Consider the following 24,270-nt stretch of genomic DNA (forward strand, 5'->3'; position numbering starts at 1 on the left):
TTAGTATACTAAAGTCTCATTTTCTGACCAGTGTTTGAGTTGTCAATGACCAAAAGAAAGCAACTAAATTAAAAAGTCAATGATAGGCATTTAAGTCAGCACAGTAAGAGCCCTCTTATGTGATTACTGATGAGTTGTGCGATTTTCATCAATTAAACTTTTTAAACAATATTTTATCATGCTCCTGAAAAGTATATTATCTTCCTTCTTCCTTCTATCAAAAGAGAAGAGTGCATTGTCATCCTTGTATGAATATAGCTTGTAAAAATCTTTATGTTCAAGATTCACATTTAAAATGAAGATATGTTATACCAATTGAGTATTATACTGTAGAGTATTCATACTAATAAACTAACCTGTGCATAATTCACTTAGGAGGAGGAATTCATTTCGATTCTCTTTGCTCTGAGTCTTATCTATGGCTGCTGCTGCTATGAACTCCACAATGTAGGGATGTCCTGATAGCTGCTTAGATACCGAAATTTCTTGGCGAATGGAGTCACAGGCAACCTGATCTGCACCCAACAGCCGCTAGAAAAATGATATGACTTTAAATGATTACACTATTTCTTCAAGGGCTATGTAAAAATGTTGCATCAGTTTGATTATTTAAAGATTAGGAACCAATTTTAGAATTAAAGAAAAAACTGAATGTAAGGATGTGGGGGTTATTAGTCATCTTAAAAATCAAATTTCATTCTGATCCAAGCAATATTTGTGGCATGATACAAAATTTTCTTAAAAGAAATTACAAAATGGTCTATTTTATAAGTAATTAACATTTCTTCATGAATGTAACACACTTCAGACATTCCATTAATACCTGGGGGAAGTTCGTGAGGCAGTAGGCAAAATGAAAGGGGGTAAGGCAGCCGGGATTGATGGGATAAAGATAGAAATGTTAAAAGCAGGTGGGGATATAGTTTTGGAGTGGTTGGTGCAATTATTTAATAAATGTATGGAAGAGGGTAAGGTACCTAGGGATTGGCAGAGAGCATGCATAGTTCCTTTGTATAAAGGCAAAGGGGATAAAAGAGAGTGCAAAAATTATAGGGGGATAAGTCTGTTGAGTGTACCTGGTAAAGTGTATGGTAGAGTTATAATTGAAAGAATTAAGAGTAAGACGGAGAATAGGATAGCAGATGAACAAGGAGGCTTTAGGAAAGGTAGGGGGTGTGTGGACCAGGTGTTTACAGTGAAACATATAAGTGAACAGTATTTAGATAAGGCTAAAGAGGTCTTTGTGGCATTTATGGATTTGGAAAAGGCGTATGACAGGGTGGATAGGGGGGCAATGTGGCAGATGTTGCAAGTGTATGGTGTAGGAGGTAGGTTATTGAAAGCAGTGAAGAGTTTTTACGAGGATAGTGAGGCTCAAGTTAGAGTATGTAGGAAAGAGGGAAATTTTTTCCCTGTAAAAGTAGGCCTTAGACAAGGATGTGTGATGTCACCGTGGTTGTTTAATATATTTATAGATGGGGTTGTAAGAGAAGTAAATGCGAGGGTCTTGGCAAGAGGCGTGGAGTTAAAAGATAAAGAATCACACACAAAGTGGGAGTTGTCACAGCTGCTCTTTGCTGATGACACTGTGCTCTTGGGAGATTCTGAAGAGAAGTTGCAGAGATTGGTGGATGAATTTGGTAGGGTGTGCAAAAGAAGAAAATTAAAGGTGAATACAGGAAAGAGTAAGGTTATGAGGATAACAAAAAGATTAGGTGATGAAAGATTGAATATCAGAATGGAGGGAGAGAGTATGGAGGAGGTGAACGTATTCAGATATTTGGGAGTGGACGTGTCAGCGGATGGGTCTATGAAAGATGAGGTGAATCATAGAATTGATGAGGGAAAAAGAGTGAGTGGTGCACTTAGGAGTCTGTGGAGACAAAGAACTTTGTCCTTGGAGGCAAAGAGGGGAATGTATGAGAGTATAGTTTTACCAACGCTCTTATATGGGTGTGAAGCGTGGGTGATGAATGTTGCAGCGAGGAGAAGGCTGGAGGCAGTGGAGATGTCATGTCTGAGGGCAATGTGTGGTGTGAATATAATGCAGAGAATTCGTAGTTTGGAAGTTAGGAGGAGGTGCGGGATTACCAAAACTGTTGTCCAGAGGGCTGAGGAAGGGTTGTTGAGGTGGTTCGGACATGTAGAGAGAATGGAGCGAAACAGAATGACTTCAAGAGTGTATCAGTCTGTAGTGGAAGGAAGGCGGGGTAGGGGTCGGCTTAGGAAAGGTTGGAGGGAGGGGGTAAAGGAGGTTTTGTGTGCGAGGGGCTTGGACTTCCAGGAGGCATGCATGAGCTTGTTTGATAGGAGTGAATGGAGACAAATGGTTTTTAATACTTGACGTGCTGTTGGAGTGTGAGCAAAGTAACATTTATGAAGGGATTCAGGGAAACCGGCAGGCCGGACTTGAGTCCTGGAGATGGGAAGTACAGTGCCTGCACTCTGAAGGAGGGGTGTTAATGTTGCAGTTTAAAAACTGTAGTGTAAAGCACCCTTCTGGCAAGACAGTGATGGAGTGAATGATGGTGAAAGTTTTTCTTTTTCGGGCCACCCTGCCTTGGTGGGAATCGGCCAGTGTGATAATAAAAAATAACCTGAATTTCAACATGGATAACTAGAATAAGTTTTATTAGTACAGTAGTAGTAGTGGGTGGGAGGAAGAGCAGAGAGAACGGGAATAACTATTTAGTAGAGAAGGGAAGAATTGGATTCTAAGGGGAAATTTGGTGGGGAAGAAAATTTTGTGGAGAAGGAAAGAATTTGGTGGTGAAGGGAAGAGTTTGGTGAGGAGGGGGAAGAATTTGGGGGAGGGAGGGAAGAATTTTGTGGAGAGGAGGGAAGAATTTGGTAGGGAGGGGGAAGGATTTGGTTGGGAATGAAGTTTTTGTGGGAAAGAATAGCCTGTGGCTAGGAAAATGCACAAACATCATGATTCAGATAATCCTCAAACTTCAACATCCCCATTCATTCATCAGAATACAGACATTGAAAAATAAATAATCCATACCTTCAGAGCATAGGTCTTCCCACTACTAATGTCTTGTGCAACATATACATAGGCAAAACCACCTGCAGAAAAAAAATTATTCAATATTGTGTTTCACAGAAGAGGTATTTTCTGTACAAACAGTAAAAAAAAAAAAAAAATAGTAACCTAACAAAAACCCAACCAACCTAACCTAAAATAACCAAACATAATTTAACCTTACTCTGTCATTGTTTATATTAGACCAGCCATGTGACCCCATACAATACTAAACTTTGACTGGCCGAGATGTGCTGCGCAACCACAACAAAAAATGCATTATTTCCACCACTATCTCCCAAAATAAATATTTTCACAAAAAATTCTTATTTGCTAAGTAATAACAAACACGGAGAAAGAAACAAGGAAAAAAATTGTCTGTGTATTTTGACCCTCAACTGGAGTCCTCTTCAAAACATTTACTATTGAAACTATTGTACAACTTAAAAAATTATAAATTCTTTAGTATTAAGTAATCAGTAAGCCATTAAGTCTGCCCATAATGCCTAGGCATGATAAGAGGCTCTCTTTGCACTGCAACTCATTATTGTAAATGCATAATCTCAATGTAGTTCTTGCAAAGAAATAAAATTCACTGACTGATTGAAAGTCTCCAGCTGAGGGTCAAAATTTACACACCAATGGATCACTACGACAAGGTCCTGGATGTACTAGAAGACAAAAAGAATGCAGATGTAATATACACAGACTTTGCAAAAGCCTTCGACAAGTGTAACCTTGGTGTAATAGCGCACAAAATGAGTGCCAAAGGAATAACAGGAAAAGTTGGTAGATGGATCTATAATTTCCTGACAAATAGAACACAAAGAGTAGATAGTCAACAGAGTACAGTCTGAGGCGGCTACGGTGAAAAGCTGTGTTCCGCAAGGCACAGTACTCGCTCCCATCTTGTTGCTCATCCTCATATCAGACAGACAGGGACATAAGCCACAGTGCCATGTCTTCTTTTGCATATGACACCCAAATCTGCATGACAGTATCTGCCACTGAAGACACTGCAAGGCTCCAGGCAGACGTCAACCAAATCTTTCAATGGGCTGCAGAAAACAATATGAAGTTCAACGATGAGAAATTTCAATTACTCCAATTTGGTAAATGTGAGGAAATTAAAACTTCATCAGAGTATAAAACAAATTCCAACCACACAATAGAGCAAAAAACTAACATTAAAGATCTGGGAGTGATCATGTTGGAGGGTCTCACCTTCAAGGACCATAACATCATATCAATCGCATCTGCTAGAAAAATGACAGGATGGATAATGAGAATTTTCAAAACTAGGGATGCCAAGCCCATGATGACACTCTTCAGGTTGGTTGTCCTATCTAAGCTGGAATATTGCTGCACACTAGCAGCACCTTTCAAGGCAGGTGAAATTGTTGAACTAGAAAATGTACAGAGAACCTTCACGGCGCGCATAACTGAGATAAAGTACCTCAATTACTGGGAACGCTTGAAGTACCTGAACCTGTATTCCCTTTAACACAGGTAGGAGAGATACATGATTATATACACCTGGAAAATCCTAGAGGGACTAGTACCAAACTTGCACACGAAAATCACTCCTTACGAAAGCAAAAGACTCGGCAGATGATGCAACATCCCCCCAATGAAAAGCAGGGGTGCCACTAGCATGTTAGGAGACAACACAATAAGTGTCAGGAGCCCAAGACTGTTCAACTGCCTCCCAGCATACATAAGGGAGATTAACAATAGACCTCTGGCTGTCTTCAAGCTGGCACTGGACGAGCACCTAAAGTGAGTACCTGACCAGCCGGGCTGTGGTTCATATGTTGGATTGCGTGCAGCCAGCAGTAACAGCCTGGTTGATCAGGCCCTGATCCACCATGAGGCTTGGTCACAGACTGGGCTGTGGGGGCGTTGACCCCCGGAACTCTCTCCAGGTAAACTCCAGGTAAAGCACATGTTTCTGTCTTCATATGGGCTATTACTGAGCATCGACAAGTGTTCATTAGTACAGGTACAGGTGCACACAAGTGTAATTATTATACATAGTGTAAATTACCTAGGATAACCCAAAAGAAGAAGTCAAAGCAACTTATTGGTAAAATTCTTACTCATTCTGTTATGAACATGGATATATCTATTGTAAAATGTGAACTAATGTCAAAGTTTCACCAAGTAAGAGTCATAAACCTTATCTAAGAGATGTAATCTTATAATAATAATTATAATAATGGTAATAATCCCAGAATTGAATTAACACCCAGTAATTTTTGGAAATAAAATTGATTTGATAAGTTTATTTAGGTTCAGATACACAAAAGTACAGATATTATACATAGTTAAACTGTGTAAATTACTTAGTATAACAAGAAAAAGTCAAAGTGGCTTATTTCCAGTGGGGTCCTTGATGCGATTATAAAGAAGTTTATTCAGGTACAGGTACACATAAATAGTTACACAAATTATCATACATAGTAACATGTATAAATTAGAGATAACGCAAAAAAGGTCAGACAAAATGACTTATTGCCATTGGGGTCCTTAACATTTAAGTATTCAATTTATAACACAAATTACTTCACATACCATAATACCTGTGTATATGGCTGACCTAAAGAGAGAAGCAAACTAAACAATAAATATGTTTATTTAGTCAATACAAAGGCACTTTTACTTTTTTTCTGTCAGTGTCCTTGTTGATTCCTACCTTCTGCTATCAGCTTCTTTATACGAAGACGAATTCCGTTGATTTCCACCTGCTGTCCCACAAAGTCATTTTCCGCCGTGCCGCCATTGGTTCCTAAGTAGCCAAGTGCACTTTTAAATAGATCCGCCATACCGATATGAAACTGAAAACGACTTGACGATTAACTATTTCATGACAGTCCGCTCACAGCTGAGAGCTACAATAAGTGCCATAAGTGTCCCTCCCACACTAACAAAATCGCAGCAGAGAGAGAGTGTTGCACCGGTGTAGGTGCTGGAAGGAATGGTGTTGGCAAGATAAAAGAAGATCTAACTATACCCAGAGTTCTCCATGATACTCTTCATATATCTAATATTGACAAGTGGGTTTTTGTTGTTACTCGCTTATCATCTTCACACACCATAACACGTGCTCTTTGTACGGAACTTTATTTAGGCACGGGTACACATAAGTATAATTATCATACATAGTGTAAATTACCTGGATAACCCAAAAAGTCAGACAAAGTGATTTACACTATGTATGATAATTGTACTATGTGTACCTGTGTCTAAACAAACTTAAGTTTATTTAGGTATAGGTATACATAGGTACAATCATTATACATAGTAACATACGTGTAAATTACATAGGATAACCCAAAAAAGCCAAATTGACTTCTTTGATCAAAAGTTGGGAAATCACTCCCTATGGAAGCAGAGAACTCGACAGGTAGTGCAACATTCCCTCAGTGACAAGCAGGGGCGTCATGAGTACACTGAGAGACACAGTAAGTGTCAGGGGTCCAAGACTGTTCAACTGTTTCCCAGCATACATAAGGGGGATTACCAATAGACCCCTGGTTATCTTCAAGAAAGCACTAGACAGGCACCTAAAGTAAGTACCTGACCAACCGGGCTGTGGTTCGTACGTCAGCTTGCGTGCTGCCAGCAGTAACAGCCTGGTTGATCAGACCCTGATCCACCATGAGGCCTGGTCTCAGACCGAGTCGCGGGGGCATTGACCCCCGAAACCCTCCCCAAGTAAACTCCAGGCCAGGATCTGACCCTAATATTAACCCAACTTTTGATAAAAAAAAATAAGAAGAATATATCCGTAAGTTTCAGACAACGATTGTGTGCGTTTATTTGGAGATGATAAGACAAGACCTTCACCGCTTTCCCGTGTTAATAATGATTAGATTTAAGAACCGGTGGATGTAGAGAGTTGGGTGGAGACCAATAACAAAAATAATAACAAAGATGTTTTCTAGACTGGTATTCGATCCCAGTAAGGTATTCCCTATACCCTAACAACTTGTATCCTATAACCCGCCTGAACCTCACTGCACGCAAGAGATGGCATAGCATTACTACTGCAAAACTCTCAATAGGCAGAGGAATTACAACTCAGCTCCCTCAAAAGACCTCGGAGATATCTCATCCCTTTCAAGAGGTCAACGAGCTGGAAATCAACACCTTCAAGAAGCCAAAAGATTTTAGCTCAACACAGTCAAGCCTAGAACACTCTAATAATAATAATAATAATAATAATAATAATAATTTCATTTACTAGAAGTACATGTCCAAGGTATACAGTCCTAGCTGACATCAATGACATACTACTATATACAAAGCCTAGCATAGGCATCACTGTGACCACAAATGCAAGTTTTTTACAGACGAATCTCCAGCTAGCGTGGCCGTGACGAACTCTAGCTCAAGTCTTCTCACTGCCCCTTGTTATGCAGTGCATTTCGGGCAAATTAGGTCAGTTTTGACCCAAGATTCGACCCACACCAGTCAACTAACACCCAGGTACTCATTTTATACTGATGGGTGAACATGGGCGGCAGGTGTCTTATAGAAACACGTCCCTAATGTTTTTCCAGCCGTACCGGAGGAGACTTAAACTCCAGACCTCAGTGTGTGAGCTGAGTGCGCTAGCGATCGAGCTACGGAACACCTCTCACAAGGCCTAGGAGCTGCAGATCAATATTCGTAAGAGATAAATAATAAAAAGACGCAATGCTGTGACTGGAACAATACACAAATAACCCGCACATAGGAAAGAATTATTATTATTATAATCAAGGGGAAGCGCTAAACCCGTAGGAGTATACAGCACCTGGGGGGAGGGATGTGGAAGGCATTCAGGCTTAATTCGGGGAAATGGAGCACAGATACAATTCCCTAAATCAAGAGCTCTTCACCAACATCAAGGAACCTTCCTGAGGGGACAGGAAAGAAGAGCTTACGACGTCGTTTCGGTCCGACATGGAGTATTTACAAAGCCGGACGGAAACGTCGTCGTAAGTTCCTCTCTCCTATGTGCAGGTTATTTGTGTGTTCGTAAGAGGCACAGGAACTGTAGATCAACACTATTAAAGAGGCACAGGAACTGTAGATCAACACTTAAGAGGTACACGAGCTGCAGATCCACACTACTAAGAGGTACAAGAGCTGTAGATCAACACCATCAAAAGAGCCAGGAAGTGGAACTCAACTCAGTCCAACTGAAAATTCGAGATAAAACTGACAAAACTAGGTTTTCAATTCCCGTAGAGTTTTCATCACTACATTGGCTCACTACAACATAGCTAGCTAATGTTCCCAATGTGTAATTATCATACAGAAAAGGGTAACAGCACACTTCTGATGTATACAATTTGTTTTTAATTAAAAAATCCAACTCCGGAACGAATCCTCCGAATCTCCCGTAGCAGCTGATTTTTTTGGGTTATCCTAGGTTCTCTACACATATGCTGCTATGTATGATAATCTATGTAACTGTATTTGTGTATACCTGAATAAACTTGCTTACTTACTTGCTGGAATACTGGACGATATCCTCACTACCCTACTAAAGTCTCCCAGCTTAGGCTGACACTACTGCAGTTTCCCAGCTCAGGCTGATACTACCGCAGACTCCCAGCTTAGGCTGACTCTACTACAGTATCCCAGCTCAGGCTGATACTACTGCAGTCTCCCAGCTTAGGCTGACACTACTGCAGTATCCCAGCTTAGGCTGACACTACTGCAGTCTCCCAGCTCAGGCTGATACTACTGCAGTATCCCAGCTTAGGCTGATACTACTGCAGTCTCCCAGCTTAGGCTGACACTACTGCAGTATCCCAGCTCAGGCTGATACTATTGCAGTCTCCCAGCATAGGCTGACACTGCTGCAGTATCCCAGCTTAGGCTGACACTACTGCAGTGACAGATTTTAACACTGCATGAGTCCCAGCCTGTGTGATGGAATATAACAGGAAACATAATAATAATAATAATATCTTTATTTACTACAAGTACATGTACAAGGTATACAGTCCTAGCTGACATCAGTGGCATACTACTACGTATATAGAAAGTCCTATGTTATGCTCCGCATGTCGGGCAAATTAGGTCAGTGTCCCAGAATGTGACCCACACCAGTCGACTAACACCCAGGTACCCATTTTACTGATGAGGAACATAGACAACAGGTGGAAAGAAACACGCCCAATGTTTCTACTCTGGCTGGGAATCGAACCCGGACACTCGCCGTGTGAAGCGACAGTGTTAGCCACCAAGCCACCAGGCCAGCTTTATGCAGTGCTGTATGACCCTTAAGGGTTTATCGCTTCGTTATGATTATAACAATAGCTATCTTTATAAGACGTAACTCTCATGTAGAGTAGAGTAGCAGTACACTGCTAATGTATCCAGTTTTGTTTAACAATAAAAATAAATAACATCAAGAAATCACAGGACATATAGTGCATGAACTTCATGGCAGAGAAGTACTGAAATTCCCAAACCAAGGAACAGAGGAAGGATAAAGACGATGAATTTCAGGGAGGTTGGCCTTGTTGCTGAGTATATCGCTGTATAGTCCTTGTGGCTTAGCGCTTCTTTTTGATTATAATAATAATAATGCTGAGTATATTTCTATTTGAATTTTGCTTAATTTTCTGTATTTGTGGTAGTATGCCCGATATCAAATTAATATCTCCTTAAAAAAAAGGTTAAAGGGAGTTGCAGAAAAATTATGAGATGCTCAATTTAATTTTTCTCTTTGATACCAGAATTCTTCAGTGTCCCAGAAAAAAATCCACAAGGTTGTGCAGCTGAGGGTGCACGCACCCCCTGGGGTAGACTGGAGCCTCAGGGAGGGTGCACGCACCCCCCTGGGGTAGACTGGAGCCTCAGGGAGGGTGCACGCAACTCCTGGGGTAGACTGGAGCCTCAGGGAGGGTGCACGCACCCATGGGGTAGACTGGAGCCTCAGGGAGGGTGCACGCACCCCCTGGGGTAGACTGGAGCCTCAGGGAGGGTGCACGCACCCCCTGGGGTAGACTGGAGCCTCAGGGAGGGTGCACGCACCCCCTGGGGTAGACTGGATCCTCAAGGAGGGTGCACGCACCCCCTGGGGTAGACTGGAGCCTCAGCGAGGGTGCACGCACCCCCTGGGGTAGACTGGAGCCTCAGCGAGGGTGCACGCACCCCCTGGGGTAGACTGGAGCCTCAGGGAGGGTGCACGCACCCCCTGGGGTAGACTGGAGCCTCAGGGAGGGTGCACGCACTCCCTGGGGTAGACTGGAGCCTCAGGGAGGGTGCAGGCACCCCCTCGGGGAGACTGGAGCTTCAGGGAGGGTGCACGCACCCCTGGGGTAGACTGGAGCCTCAGGGAGGGTGCACGCACCCCCTGGGGGAGACTGGAGCCTCAGGGAGGGTGCACGCACCCCCTGAGGTAGACTGGAGCCTCAGGGAGGGTGCACGCAACTCCTGGGGTAGACTGGAGCCTCAGGGAGGGTGCACGCACCCCTGGGGTAGACTGGAGCCTCAGGGAGGGTGCACGCACCCCCTGGGGTAGACTGGAGCCTCAGGGAGGGTGCACGCACCCCGTGGGGTAGACTGGAGCCTCAGGGAGGGTGCACGCACCCCCTGGGGTAGACTGGAGCCTCAGGGAGGGTGCACGCACCCCTGGGGTAGACTGGAGCCTCAGCGAGGGTGCACGCACCCCTTGGGGTAGACTGGAGCCTCAGCGAGGGTGCACGCACCCCTGGGGTACACTGGAGCCTCAGCGAGGGTGCACGCACCCCTGGGGTAGACTGGAGCCTCAGCGAGGGTGCACGCACCCCCTGGGGTAGACTGGACCCTCAGCGAGGGTGCACGCACCCCTGGGGTAGACTGGAGCCTCAGGGAGGGTGCACGCACCCCTGGGGTAGACTGGAGCCTCAGGGAGGGTGCACGCACCCCTGGGGTAGACTGGAGCCTCAGCGAGGGTGCACGCACCCCTGGGGTAGACTGGAGCCTCAGGGAGGGTGCACGCACCCCTGGGGTAGACTGGAGCCTCAGCGAGGGTGCACGCACCCCCTGGGGTAGACTGGAGCCCCAGGGAGGGGGCACGCCCCCCTGGGGTAGACTGGAGCCTCAGGGAGGGTGCACGCACCCCTGGGGTAGACTGGAGCCTCAGGGAGGGTGCACGCACCCCCTCAGCGGGGTGCACGACTGGAGCTGGAGTCTCAGGGAGGGTGCACGCACCCCTGGGGTAGACTGGAGCCTCAGGGAGGGTGCACGCACCCCTGGGGTAGACTGGAGCCTCAGCACGAGGGTAGCACGCACGCCCCCTGGGGTTGACTGGGGTCTCAGGGAGGGTGCACGCACCCCCTGGGGTAGACTGGAGCCTCAGGGAGGGTGCACGCACCCCTGGGGTAGACTGGAGTCTCAGGGAGGGTGCACGCACCCCTGGGGTAGACTGGAGCCTCAGGGAGGGTGCACGCACCCCTGGGGTAGACTGGAGCCTCAGGGAGGGTGCACGCACCCCCTGGGGTAGACTGGAGCCTCAGGGAGGGTGCACGCACCCCTGGGGTTGACTGGGGTCTCAGGGAGGGTGCACGCACCCCCTGGGGTAGACTGGAGCCTCAGGGAGGGTGCACGCACCCCTTGGGGTAGACTGGAGCCTCAGGGAGGGTGCACGCACCCCTGGGGTAGACTGGAGCCTCAGGGAGGGTGCACGCACCCCTGGGGTAGACTGGAGCCTCAGGGAGGGTGCACGCACCCCTGGGGTAGACTGGAGCCTCAGGGAGGGTGCACGCACCCCCTGGGGTAGACTGGAGCCTCAGGGAGGGTGCACGCACCCCTGGGGTAGACTGGAGCCTCAGGGAGGGTGCACGCACCCCTGGGGTAGACTGGAGCCTCAGCGAGGGTGCACGCACCCCCTGGGGTAGACTGGAGCCTCAGCGAGGGTGCACGCACCCCTGGGGTAGACTGGAGCCTCAGGGAGGGTGCACGCACCCCTGGGGTAGACTGGAGCCTCAGGGAGGGTGCACGCACCCTCTGGGGTAGACTGGAGCCTCAGGGAGGGTGCACGCACCCCCTGGGGTAGACTGGAGCCTCAGGGAGGGTGCACGCACCCCCTGGGGTAGACTGGAGCCTCAGGGAGGGTGCACGCACCCCCTGGGGTAGACTGGAGCCTCAGGGAGGGTGCACGCACCCCCTGGGGTAGACTGGAGCCTCAGGGAGGGTGCACGCACCCCTGGGGTAGACTGGAGCCTCAGCGAGGGTGCACGCACCCCCTGGGGTAGACTGGAGCCTCAGGGAGGGTGCACGCACCCCTGGGGTAGACTGGAGCCTCAGGGAGGGTGCACGCACCCCCTGGGCCTCAGTACGCACTGGAGACTGGAGCTCAGGGAGGGTGCACGCACCCCCTGGGGTAGACTGGAGCCTCAGGGAGGGTGCACGCACCCCTGGGGTAGACTGGAGCCTCAGGGAGGGTGCACGCACCCCCTGGGGTAGACTGGAGCCTCAGGGAGGGTGCACGCACCCCTGGGGTAGACTGGAGCCTCAGGGAGGGTGCACGCACCCCCTGGGGTAGACTGGAGCCTCAGGGAGGGTGCACGCACCCCCTGGGGTAGACTGGAGCCTCAGGGAGGGTGCACGCACCCCCTGGGGTAGACTGGAGCCTCAGGGAGGGTGCACGCACCCCTGGGGTAGACTGGAGCCTCAGGGAGGGTGCACGCACCCCCTGGGGTAGACTGGAGCCTCAGGGAGGGTGCACGCACCCCTGGGGTAGACTGGAGCCTCAGGGAGGGTGCACGCACCCCCTGGGGTAGACTGGAGCCTCAGGGAGGGTGCACGCACCCCCTGGGGTAGACTGGAGCCTCAGGGAGGGTGCACGCACCCCCTGGGGTAGACTGGAGCCTCAGGGAGGGTGCACGCACCCCTGGGGTAGACTGGAGCCTCAGGGAGGGTGCACGCACCCCCTGGGGTAGACTGGAGCCTCAGGGAGGGTGCACGCACCCCCTGGGGTAGACTGGAGCCTCAGGGAGGGTGCACGCACCCCTGGGGTAGACTGGAGCCTCAGGGAGGGTGCACGCACCCCTGGGGTAGACTGGAGCCTCAGGGAGGGTGCACGCACCCCCTGGGGTAGACTGGAGCCTCAGGGAGGGTGCACGCACCCCCTGGGGTAGACTGGAGCCTCAGGGAGGGTGCACGCACCCCCTGGGGTAGACTGGAGCCTCAGGGAGGGTGCACGCACCCCTGGGGTAGACTGGAGCCTCAGGGAGGGTGCACGCACCCCTGGGGTAGACTGGAGCCTCAGGGAGGGTGCACGCACCCCTGGGGTAGACTGGAGCCTCAGGGAGGGTGCACGCACCCCCTGGGGTAGACTGGAGCCTCAGGGAGGGTGCACGCACCCCTGGGGTAGACTGGAGCCTCAGGGATGGTGCACGCACCCCTGGGGTAGACTGGAGCCTCAGGGAGGGTGCACGCACCCCCTGGGGTAGACTGGAGCCTCAGGGAGGGTGCACGCACCCCTGGAATACAATAATATTTTATTAATTCTACTTAAAACTTACATGTCGATAATTTATATAATATATTATGAATCTTGGATAATAAATAATGAGTCAATATAATTTTTTAAACCATGTAAGCAAGCTTCTGTTTGCTCAGTATTATTATTATTATAACAAAGAAGCGCTAAACCACAAGGGCTATACAGCGCTGGTTGCTCAGAAAGTTGACTCTCCGCTTCAAATTCCTTTTATATTTTTTTTCTGCTGAAGCTAAGAAATTCACATTTTGTTTCCTACAACCAAATGGAAATTTTTTAAAAAAATTGTGCACTACTGAATGTATATATTTTTGTTATTATTAGAGTATTTTGGTCCTACATATCTACAATACCCCTCAAGGGGGGTTCCTTGATGCTGGTGAGGGGCTCTTGATCAAGAGAATTGGATCTGTGCTCCAGTTCCCTGAATTAAGCTTAAATGCCTTCCATCCCTCCCCCACATGCGCTGTATAATCCTATGGGTTTAGTGCTCCTCCATGATTATAATAATAATAATATCTACAATAAATTGTGAATTTAATGTATTTTGGATATTAATTCAATCTCCTTCTCATGTTATAAAAATCTTATGAAATTAGGGTGCGTGTGTTGAGATCAGTTTGGTTAGGTAACCTGGTGTAGGAGAAACACTCAGTAAAAATATTAAATGGTTATAACTGTGACCATAATTTTTAGAGGGGTGGACCGGTAAGCCAGCGGAAGGCCTCGGTCAGATGACCTGAAGCTTAAACGGGGAGTCATCTACTAAGACCCGCGTCAGGAAACACTTGTCCTGTTTCTTGACGAACCTTACCTACTTAAATGGCCGGTGAAGGTTCTCGTTACACTGCCTTTGTGTCTCTGTTTCCTGAAGGATAAGTTCGATGATACACAGTTCTTAAATAAAACTGACAAATTAGCACTTACAAAGTGCAACAGAATTTTTTACTTTCTTCTAAGTACGACGCACAACGTTGAAAAACAGAAGCTTTTACGAAGTGGCTTTCTGAAGTTTATATGAGGGACTTGAGGGTGCCATTCAGGTTGGAAAGTGGCTAAAAGACATCTTGAATAACGTTATTTTTACCATTATGTGGGAGGCTGGTGGAATTTTGGAGGCGCTTCAGCCTCTCCTTGCTCCCCCGAAAGTTGAAATCTCTCTCCTTCATGGAACACTCCCTGCCAGTTCATCTCTCCTCATATCATATATACATTCATATATATATATATATATATATATATATATATATATATATATATATATATATATATATATATATATATATATATATATATATATATATATTAACAAGTCGGCCGTCTCCCACTGAGGCAGGGTGACCCAAAAAAGAAAGAAAACCCCCAAAAAGAAAATACTTTCATCATCATTCAACACTTTCACCACACTCACACATAATCACTGTTTTTGCAGAGGTGCTCAGAATACAACAGTTTAGAAGCATATACGTATAAAGATACACAACATATCCCTCCAAACTGCCAACATCCCGAACCCCTCCTTTAAAGTGCAGACATTGTACTTCCCATTTCCAGGACTCAAGTCCTGCTATATAAAAATAACCAGTTTCCCTGAATCCCTTCACTAAATATTACCCTGCTCACACTCCAACAGATCGTCAGGTCGCAAATACTATTCGTCTCCATTCACTCCTATCTAACACGCTCACATACACTTGCTGGAAGTCCAAGCCCCTCGCCCACAAAACCTCCTGATGCAAAATGCCCCCAATAAAAAGTAGGGGCGCAAGTAGTACACTAAGGGAAAACACCATAAGTGTCCGGGGCCCAAGACTGTTCAACAGCCTCCCACCAAGCATTAGGGGAATTGCCAATAAACCCCTGGCTGCCTCCAAGAGAGAGCTGGACAGATACCTAAAGTCAGTGCCGGATCAGCCGGGCTGTGGCTCGTACGTTGGACTGCGTGCGGCCAGCAGTAACAGCCTAGTTGATCAGGCCCTGATCCATCGGGAGGCCTGGTCATGGATCGGGCCGCGGGGGCGTTGATCCCCGGAATAACCTCCAGGTAACCCCTCCCTCCAACCTTTTTGAGGACGACCCCTACCCCGCCTTCCTTCCGCTACAGATTTATACGCTCTCCATGTCATTCTACTTTGATCCATTCTCTCTAAATGACCAAACCACCTCGACAAACCCTCTTCAGCCCTCTGACTAATACTTTTATTAACTCCACACCTCCTAATTTCCACACTCCGGATTTTCTGCATATTTACACCACACATTGCCCCTAGACAGGACATCTCCACTGCCTCCAACCGTCTCCTCGCTGCAGCATTTACAACCCAAGCTTCACACCCATATAAGAGTGTTGGTACCACTATACTTTCATACATTCCCTTCTTTGCCTCCATAAATAACGTTTTTTGTCTCCACATATACCTCAATGCACCACTCAGGCTTTTTTCCCTCATCAATTCTATGATTAACCTCATCCTTCATAAATCCATTTGCCGACACGTCATCTCCCAAGTATATATATATATATATATATATATATATATATATATATATATATATATATATATATATATATATATATATATATATATATATATATATATATATATATATATATATATATATATATATATATATATATATATATATATATATATATATATATACAGATACACCAAAAAATTTTTACAGCTACCAAAGCTTTTAGTTTCATTGACCCTTCACTAACGTGGTCCAGTAGGCTATTTATTGAACCTTTAAAAGATTTATTAAACTCTCCTCTGGCGTGGCCCTTATGTAAGGTTTTCCCCTTCCTCTAATGATATATATCGCTGCTGTCCTGTCTGCATGAGGATACCCTTCAACATCGACAAGTGTTCATTACACTTTTATCATCACAAAGAGTAGTGTGTATCTCCGTGTACTGTATATACACAGAGAGAGAGAGAGAGAGAGAGGGAGAGATGTATCTCAGTGTATGTACCCTACAAGGGCACATACACTGAGATAACAGTGAAGAATTCCTTATCCAAAGAACTGGGCTACTCTCCCCATCTTTGGATTGAATCTAACTGCCTCTTATTCCCCAAGATGCTGATGACCCCTACTGGTTTAGCGTTCCCTCCAATGAAGTAAATTATGAACTAGTGTATATAGACCCAGAGGTGTTACATATATATATATATATATATATATATATATATATATATATATATATATATATAGATATATATATATATATATATATATATATATATATTTATACACACACACACACACACAGAGGTGTGTATCAGCAGCCCGTCCTCTTAACCGTAACACATTATGACACTGTTGTAAAAACAGTCAGATGGGTGACTGTTGACGGTATGTGACTACTACCCTCACAACGAGTATGTGGTGACTTCAGCCTGCAGGATGGGTATGCAGTGACTACCGCCTGGCTCCGGCTAGGTTACCGGTATCTTGAGGAGGTTAAATCACCACCAACAGCTGTAAACCAAACGAAATGTAAACTTTGCCAGATGGACAAGTATCACATCTTGCGTCATTATGTACTGTAATGCGATAAAATCAATGAATTCAGAGACAACTCACTCAGAAACGTTCAAGAAATGTCAAAGCATTTTATCCAGTGGTATATTACAAACCATTTTGGAAAAATAAACTGACTTTGCTCACTGTTAATAAAGCATTACCTTTTTTTGCGTATGTGTGATTTAATTCATGTCTGCATAAATAGCTTATTACGGTTGTGACCAGATAAAAATATATAAATAATTAATTACCTTTGTAACCTGTTCATCTATCAAAACTTTGCGGCCCAGTCCCAGGACCCTTCATGTGCTGCTGTAATCTTTAGACTACCACCCACAGGATGGGTATGAGGTGCATAATAAAGATATTAAACTGAACTTCTGCCCGGAGTATGGGTATGTGGGGGACTTCTCCCCGCAGGATGGGTATGTAGGGACTTCTGCCCGCAGTATGGGTATGTGGGGGACTTCTGCCCGCAGTATGGGTATGTGGGGGACTTCTGCCAGCAGTATGGGTATGAAGGGGACTTCTGCCCGCAGGATGGGTATGTGGGGACTTCTGCCCGCAGTATGGGTATGTGGGGGACTTCTCCCCGCAGGATGGGTATGTAGGGACTTCTGCCCGCAGTATGGGTATGTGGGGGACTTCTGCCCGCAGTATGGGTATGTGGGGGACTTCTGCCAACAGTATGGGTATGAAGGGGACTTCTGCCCGCAGGATGGGTATGTGGGGACTTCTGCCCGCAGGATGGGTATATAATAACTATTGCCCATAGGAGAATATTTTTGGGGGCCTGAATGTGATAGTCAGATTTCTTGGAATCTGTTTGATCGCCAACTGTCTTGGAAACCTTATTATACTGTGATGGTTCAAACCTACCAACTCACTAGCATAGGTAATTAACCTGGAATTACTGGATTCTGTGAAATAACCAGAGAATGCTTCATCTGGCTGGTTTCAAACTTCTAGTGTCGGTGTCTATTCCTCAGTGGAAGCTTCGCTTTGATTTTTGGTTGTGTAACTTTTAATTTACCAATATTATAATTGATTATTTTTTAATCTTAAACACTACTGAATCGTATAGAAAATTTTAGACTAATTTTGGGCTGTGTGAGCGCCAATTAGCCATTTTTATTGATGAAAAATGGGAAAATTGAATTATTGGTTAACATGTGATATAATTTGAGAATACTCCATCAGATCGGCTTTAACGCTGATAAGAACATATGAAGGAACACTGCAATAGGCCTACCGGCCCGTACTAGGCAGGTCCTTCAGAATGCAACTTCCGAGCGGCTTCAACTTTTGAGTGCTGAGGTGTGTTGGTATAAAGTCTCTGAGGTAAACAATAATGATGTTTCTAACTGGCTTGAAACTTTCAGAGCATGAAAAACTGATTTTAGGCGTGATATACCGTCCCCCAAACTTAGATAGGGATCAAGGGAGACTACTATGGGAGGAAATTGTTAAGGCCACAAGGCACGATAATGTAGTAATTCTAGGAGACTTTAACTTTAGTCATATTGATTGGAATTTCTTGACTGGGAATTTAGAATCATACGACTTCTTAGAAGTAGATCAGGATTGTTTTTTGAAGCAGTTTGTGACAGAACCTACAAGGGGAAATAACCTGCTTGACTTAGTCATGGCAAACAATGAATCCCTTGTTAATAATTTAGAAATTTCAGAGGAACTGGGTGCTAGTGACCACAAATCAATTACATTTAGCATTGAATGGAAGTACGATAGTAGCGATAACTCAGTAACAGTCCCAGATTTTCGCTTAGCAGATTACGATGGGCTTAGAGAACACTTATCATCTGTTGACTGGGGTAACGAAGTGAGCTATCAATATGACAGTTTTCTGAACACTATACATGCTGCTCAAAGAACGTTTATCCCGTATAAAGAAATTAGATCAAATAGAAATGACCCAAAATGGATGAATAATAGGCTCAAATATCTACTAGGGCATAAGAAAGGAATTTATAGGCGTATCAAAAGAGGTAAGGGTCATCTTATGAATCAGTATATTGACATTAAGAGGGACATTAAAAAGGGGATAAGAAAAGCTAAAAGGGACTATGAAATTAAAGTTGCTAGGGATTCTAAAACTAACCCAAAAAGTTTTTTCCAGGTCTAATGAACAAAAGTTAGAGATAAGATAGGTCCCCTTAAAAATAACTATGGGCACCTTACTGACAAAGAAAATGAAATGTGCTCGATTTTTAATAATTATTTTCTCTCAGTTTTTACACAGGAAGACACTAACAATATTCCAGTAATTAATTTTTATAGTGGGCTAGAAGAAGAAAAATTATGTAACATCACAGTCACTAGTGAAATGGTTGTGAAGCAGATAGACAGACTGAAGCAAAATAAGTCGCCGGGTCCTGATGAGGTTTTTTCAAGGGTTCTTAAAGAATGCAAAATGGAACTCTGTGAACCATTAACTAATATTTTTAATTTATCTCTTCAAACAGGTGTAGTGTCTGATACCTGGAGGTTATTCCGGGGATCAACGCCCCCGTGGCCCGGTCCATGACCAGGCCTCCCGATGGATCAGGGCCTGATCAACTAGGCTGTTACTGCTGGCCGCACGCAGTCCAACGTACGAGCCACAGCCCGGCTGATCCGGCACTGACTTTAGGTATCTGTCCAGCTCTCTCTTGAAGGCAGCCAGGGGTTTATTGGCAATTCCCCTAATGCTTGATGGGAGGCTGTTAAACAGTTTTGGGCCCCGGGCAATTATGGTGTTTTCCCTTAGTGTACCAATGGCGCCCCTACTTTTTATTGGGGGCATTTTGCATCGCCTGCCCAGTCTTTTACTTTCGTAGGGAGTGATTTCTGTGTGCAGATTTGGGACCATTCCTTCCAAGATTTTCCAAGTGTAGATTATGATATATCTCTCCCTCCTGCGTTCCAACGAGTACAAGTCAAGTGCTTCCAAGCGTTCCCAGTAGTTAAGGTGCTTGACAGAACTTACACGTGCAGTAAAGGATCTCTGTACACTCTCTAGATCTGCGATTTCACCTGCTTTGAATGGAGATGTTAATTTTTTTTTTTATTATCACACCGGCCGATTCCCACCAAGGCAGGGTGGCCCGAAAAAGAAAAACTTTCACCATCATTCACTCCATCACTGTCTTGCCAGAAGGGTGCTTTACACTACAGTTTTTAAACTGCAACATTAACACCCCTCCTTCAGAGTGCAGGCACTGTACTTCCCATCTCCAGGACTCAAGTCCGGCCTGCCGGTTTCCCTGAATCCCTTCATAAATGTTACTTTGCTCACACTCCAACAGCACGTCAAGTATTAAAAACCATTTGTCTCCATTCACTCCTATCAAACACGCTCACGCATGCCTGCTGGAAGTCCAAGCCCCTCGCACACAAAACCTCCTTTACCCCCTCCCTCCAACCCTTCCTAGGCCGACCCCTACCCCGCCTTCCTTCCACTACAGACTGATACACTCTTGAAGTCATTCTGTTTCGCTCCATTCTCTCTACATGTCCGAACCACCTCAACAACCCTTCCTCAGCCCTCTGGACAACAGTTTTGGTAATCCCGCACCTCCTCCTAACTTCCAAACTACGAATTCTCTGCATTATATTCACACCACACATTGCCCTCAGACATGACATCTCCACTGCCTCCAGCCTTCTCCTCGCTGCAACATTCATCACCCACGCTTCACACCCATATAAGAGCGTTGGTAAAACTATACTCTCATACATTCCCCTCTTTGCCTCCAAGGACAAAGTTCTTTGTCTCCACAGACTCCTAAGTGCACCACTCACTCTTTTTCCCTCATCAATTCTATGATTCACCTCATCTTTCATAGACCCATCCGCTGACACGTCCACTCCCAAATATCTGAATACGTTCACCTCCTCCATACTCTCTCCCTCCAATCTGATATTCAATCTTTCATTACCTAATCTTTTTGTTATCCTCATAACCTTACTCTTTCCTGTATTCACCTTTAATTTTCTTCTTTTGCACACCCTACCAAATTCATCCACCAATCTCTGCAACTTCTCTTCAGAATCTCCCAAGAGCACAGTGTCATCAGCAAAGAGCAGCTGTGACAACTCCCACTTTGTGTGTGATTCTTTATCTTTTAACTCCACGCCTCTTGCCAAGACCCTCGCATTTACTTCTCTTACAACCCCATCTAGAGAGAACAAGTGATTTGAAAAGGATCATCATGGGCTTGGCATCTCTCGTTTTGAAAGTTCTCATTATCCATCCTATCATTTTCTTTGCACGTGCGATCGTGGCACTGTTGTGATCCTTGAAAGTGAGATCCTCAGACATTACTACTCCCAGGTCCCTTACATTAGTTTTCCGCTCTATTGTATGGCCGGAGTCAGTAGTATACTCTGTTCTAGTTATTATCTCCTCCAGTTTTCCATAACGGAGTAGTTGGAATTTGTCCTCATTGAACATCATATTGTTTACCGTTGCCCATTGGAAAACTTTGTTTATATCTTCTTGGAGATTAACCGCGTCCTTAGCAGATGACAGCCTCATGCAGATCCTAGTATCATCCGCAAAGGATGATATGGTGCTGTGGTGTATATCTCTGTTTATGTCTGATATGAGGATAAGGAATAAGATGGGGGCGAGTACTGTGCCTTGTGGAACAGAGCTCTTCACTATGGCAGCCTCCGATTTAACTCTGTTGACCACTACTCTTTGTGTTCGATTTGTTAGGAAGTTGAAGATCCATCTCCCCACTTTCCCAGTTATTCCTTTAGCACGTATTTTATGGGCTATTACGCCATGATCGCATTTGTCAAATGCTTTTGCAAAGTCTGTGTATATTACATCTGCATTCTGATTTTCTTCCAGTGCATCCAAGGCCATGTCATAGTGATCCAGTAGTTGTGAGAGGCAGGAGCGACCTGCCCTGAACCCATGTTGCCCTGGATTGTGCAGATTTTGGGAATCCAGGTGATTTGCAATCCTGCTTCTTAGCACTCTTTCAAAGATTTTTATGATGTGGGACGTCAGAGCTATTGGTCTATAGTTCTTAGCTAATGCTTTGCTGCCACCTTTATGGAGTGGGGCTATATCCGTTGTTTTAAGTGACTGTGGAATTTCACCCATGTCCAAGCTCCTCCTCCATAGTGTACTTAGGGCATGCGAGAGGTGTTTCTTGCAGTTCTTAATGAAAACAGAGTTCCACGAGTCTGGGCCCTTGGCTGAGTGCATAGGCATGTTGTCAATGGCTTTTTCGAAATCTATCGGAGTTAGGGTAATGTCGGAAATCTGGCATACATTTATGGAGTTTTGAGGCTCATTCATGAAGAAATCATTTGGGTTGTCGATCCTCAGACCGATTAGTGGTTCACTAAACACAGAGTCGTACTGGGATTTCAATATTTCACTCATTTCCTTGTTGTCATCTGTGTAAGTCTCATCCTGTCTGAGTAAGGGCCCGATACAAGATGTGGTATTTGCCTTGTTTTTGGCATATGAAAAGAAATATTTTGAATTTCTTTCAATTTCACTAATAGCTTTAAGCTCCTCCTGCCTCTCCTAGTTCCTGTAAGAGTCATTTAGCTTAAGTTCGATAGTTTCCACTTCCCTGGTCAGCACCTCCTTTCGTGTATCAGATGTTCTAGCACTCCTGAGGAGCTCAGTGACTCTTCGTCGTCTTCTGTAGAGGGAGCGTCTTTTTCTCTCCAGTTTACTCCTGCTCTTCTTCTTTCTTAGGGGAATATGCCTAGAACATGCTTCGGCTACCAGGAAGTTGATCCTTTCGAGGCACTGGTTTGGATCCATGTCATTTAAGACATCTTCCCAACATGTTTCGTTTAGGACATGGTTTACCTGGTCCCAGTTGATGTTCTTGTTGTTGAAGTTGTATTTTGTGAAGACACCTTCACAGGTACATGCATTCTTCTGATCAGGACCCCTATGCATGTACGTCTGGACTTCGATTAGGTTGTGATTGGAATTAGTTGTTTTTGATATTCTTATGTCTCTTATCAGGTCCTCATTATTTGTGAAGATAAGGTCAAGTGTGTTTTCTAGTCTTGTTGGCTCCACTATCTGCTGGCTTAAGGTGTGTTTTTCGCAGAGACTTAGTAGCTCATGTGTGTGTGACCTTTCATCTGCGCTACCTCCGGGGATTGTTTCAGCTATAACATTATTTGCTACATTCTTCCATTTTGTATGCCTTAGGTTGAAATCACCAAGCAGTAAGATGTTTGGGGATGGAGCTGGAAGGTTTTCCAAACAGTAATCAATTTTCAGTAGCTGTTCCTTGAACTGTTGTGAGGTTGCATCTGGTGGCTTGTATACAACCACAATGACTAGGTTTTGGTTCTCGATCTTTATTGACAGAACTTCAACTACCTCATTTGTGGTGTTCAGCAACTGGAAGATGGCTAATGTAATTCCTATTTTTAAAACAGGGGACAAGTCGTTACCGTCAAATTACCGCCCAATAAGCCTGACCTCAATTGTAGGCAAATTACTAGAGTCAATTATAGCTGAGATTATAAGAAGCCATCTCGATAAGCATAGCATGATTAATGATACTCAGCATTGATTCACAAGAGGCCGGTCTTGTCTAACTAATTTATTACCTTTCTTCAGTAAAGCTTTTGAGGCTGTTGACCACGATAAAGAATTTGATATTATTTACTTAGATGTTAGTAAGGCTTTTGATAGAGTTCCGCACCATAGACTGTTAAAGAAAGTGGCAGCTCATGGCATTGGGGGAAAAGTGCTCTCGTGGATCGAGTCATGGCTCACTGACAGGAAGCAGAGTGTCCATAAATGGGGTTAAATCCGAGTGGGGATCTGTAACAAGTGGCGTTTCACAGGGATCAGTCTTGGGCCCGTTGTTGTTTATAATATATATCAATGATCTTGATGAGGGAATTACTAGTGATATGAGCAAATTCGCCGATGACACAAAGATAGGTAGGATAATTGATTCAAACGTAGATGTTAGGGAACTTCAGGAGGATTTAAACAAACTCTATTCTTGGTCAGAAAAGTGGCAGATGCAGTTCAATGTAGATAAATGCAAGGTTCTGAAGCTTGGGAGTGCCCATAACCCTAGTACTTATAAGTTAAATGATGTAGAACTTAGCCATACAGATTGCGAAAAGGACTTGGGGGTTATGGTGAGCAGCAACCTTAAAACCAAGACAGCAATGCCTAAGCGTACGTAATAAGGCAAATAGATTACTG

General features: G+C 45.1%; 1 protein-coding gene across 3 annotated transcripts in view; it reads right to left on the bottom strand.

Annotated features, from left to right (window-relative positions):
* The window catches only part of aux (cyclin-G-associated kinase), a 75,498-nt gene extending 69,506 nt beyond the window's left edge, over positions 1-5,992 (bottom strand). For all 3 annotated transcript variants that reach the window (XM_070100745.1, XM_070100746.1, XM_070100744.1), the window contains exons 1-3: positions 5,724-5,992; positions 3,011-3,072; positions 357-531 (exon numbers count right to left, since the gene is read on the bottom strand). In XM_070100745.1, coding sequence (XP_069956846.1) covers positions 357-531; positions 3,011-3,072; positions 5,724-5,853 — 367 coding nt within the window. In that variant the 5' untranslated portion in view covers positions 5,854-5,992. The remainder of the gene's footprint in view (positions 1-356; positions 532-3,010; positions 3,073-5,723) is intronic.
* Between the last annotated feature and the right edge of the window lie 18,278 nt (positions 5,993-24,270).

The sequence above is a fragment of the Cherax quadricarinatus genome, chromosome 74 (assembly GCF_038502225.1).
Source record: "Cherax quadricarinatus isolate ZL_2023a chromosome 74, ASM3850222v1, whole genome shotgun sequence".
NCBI lineage: Eukaryota > Metazoa > Arthropoda > Malacostraca > Decapoda > Parastacidae > Cherax > Cherax quadricarinatus.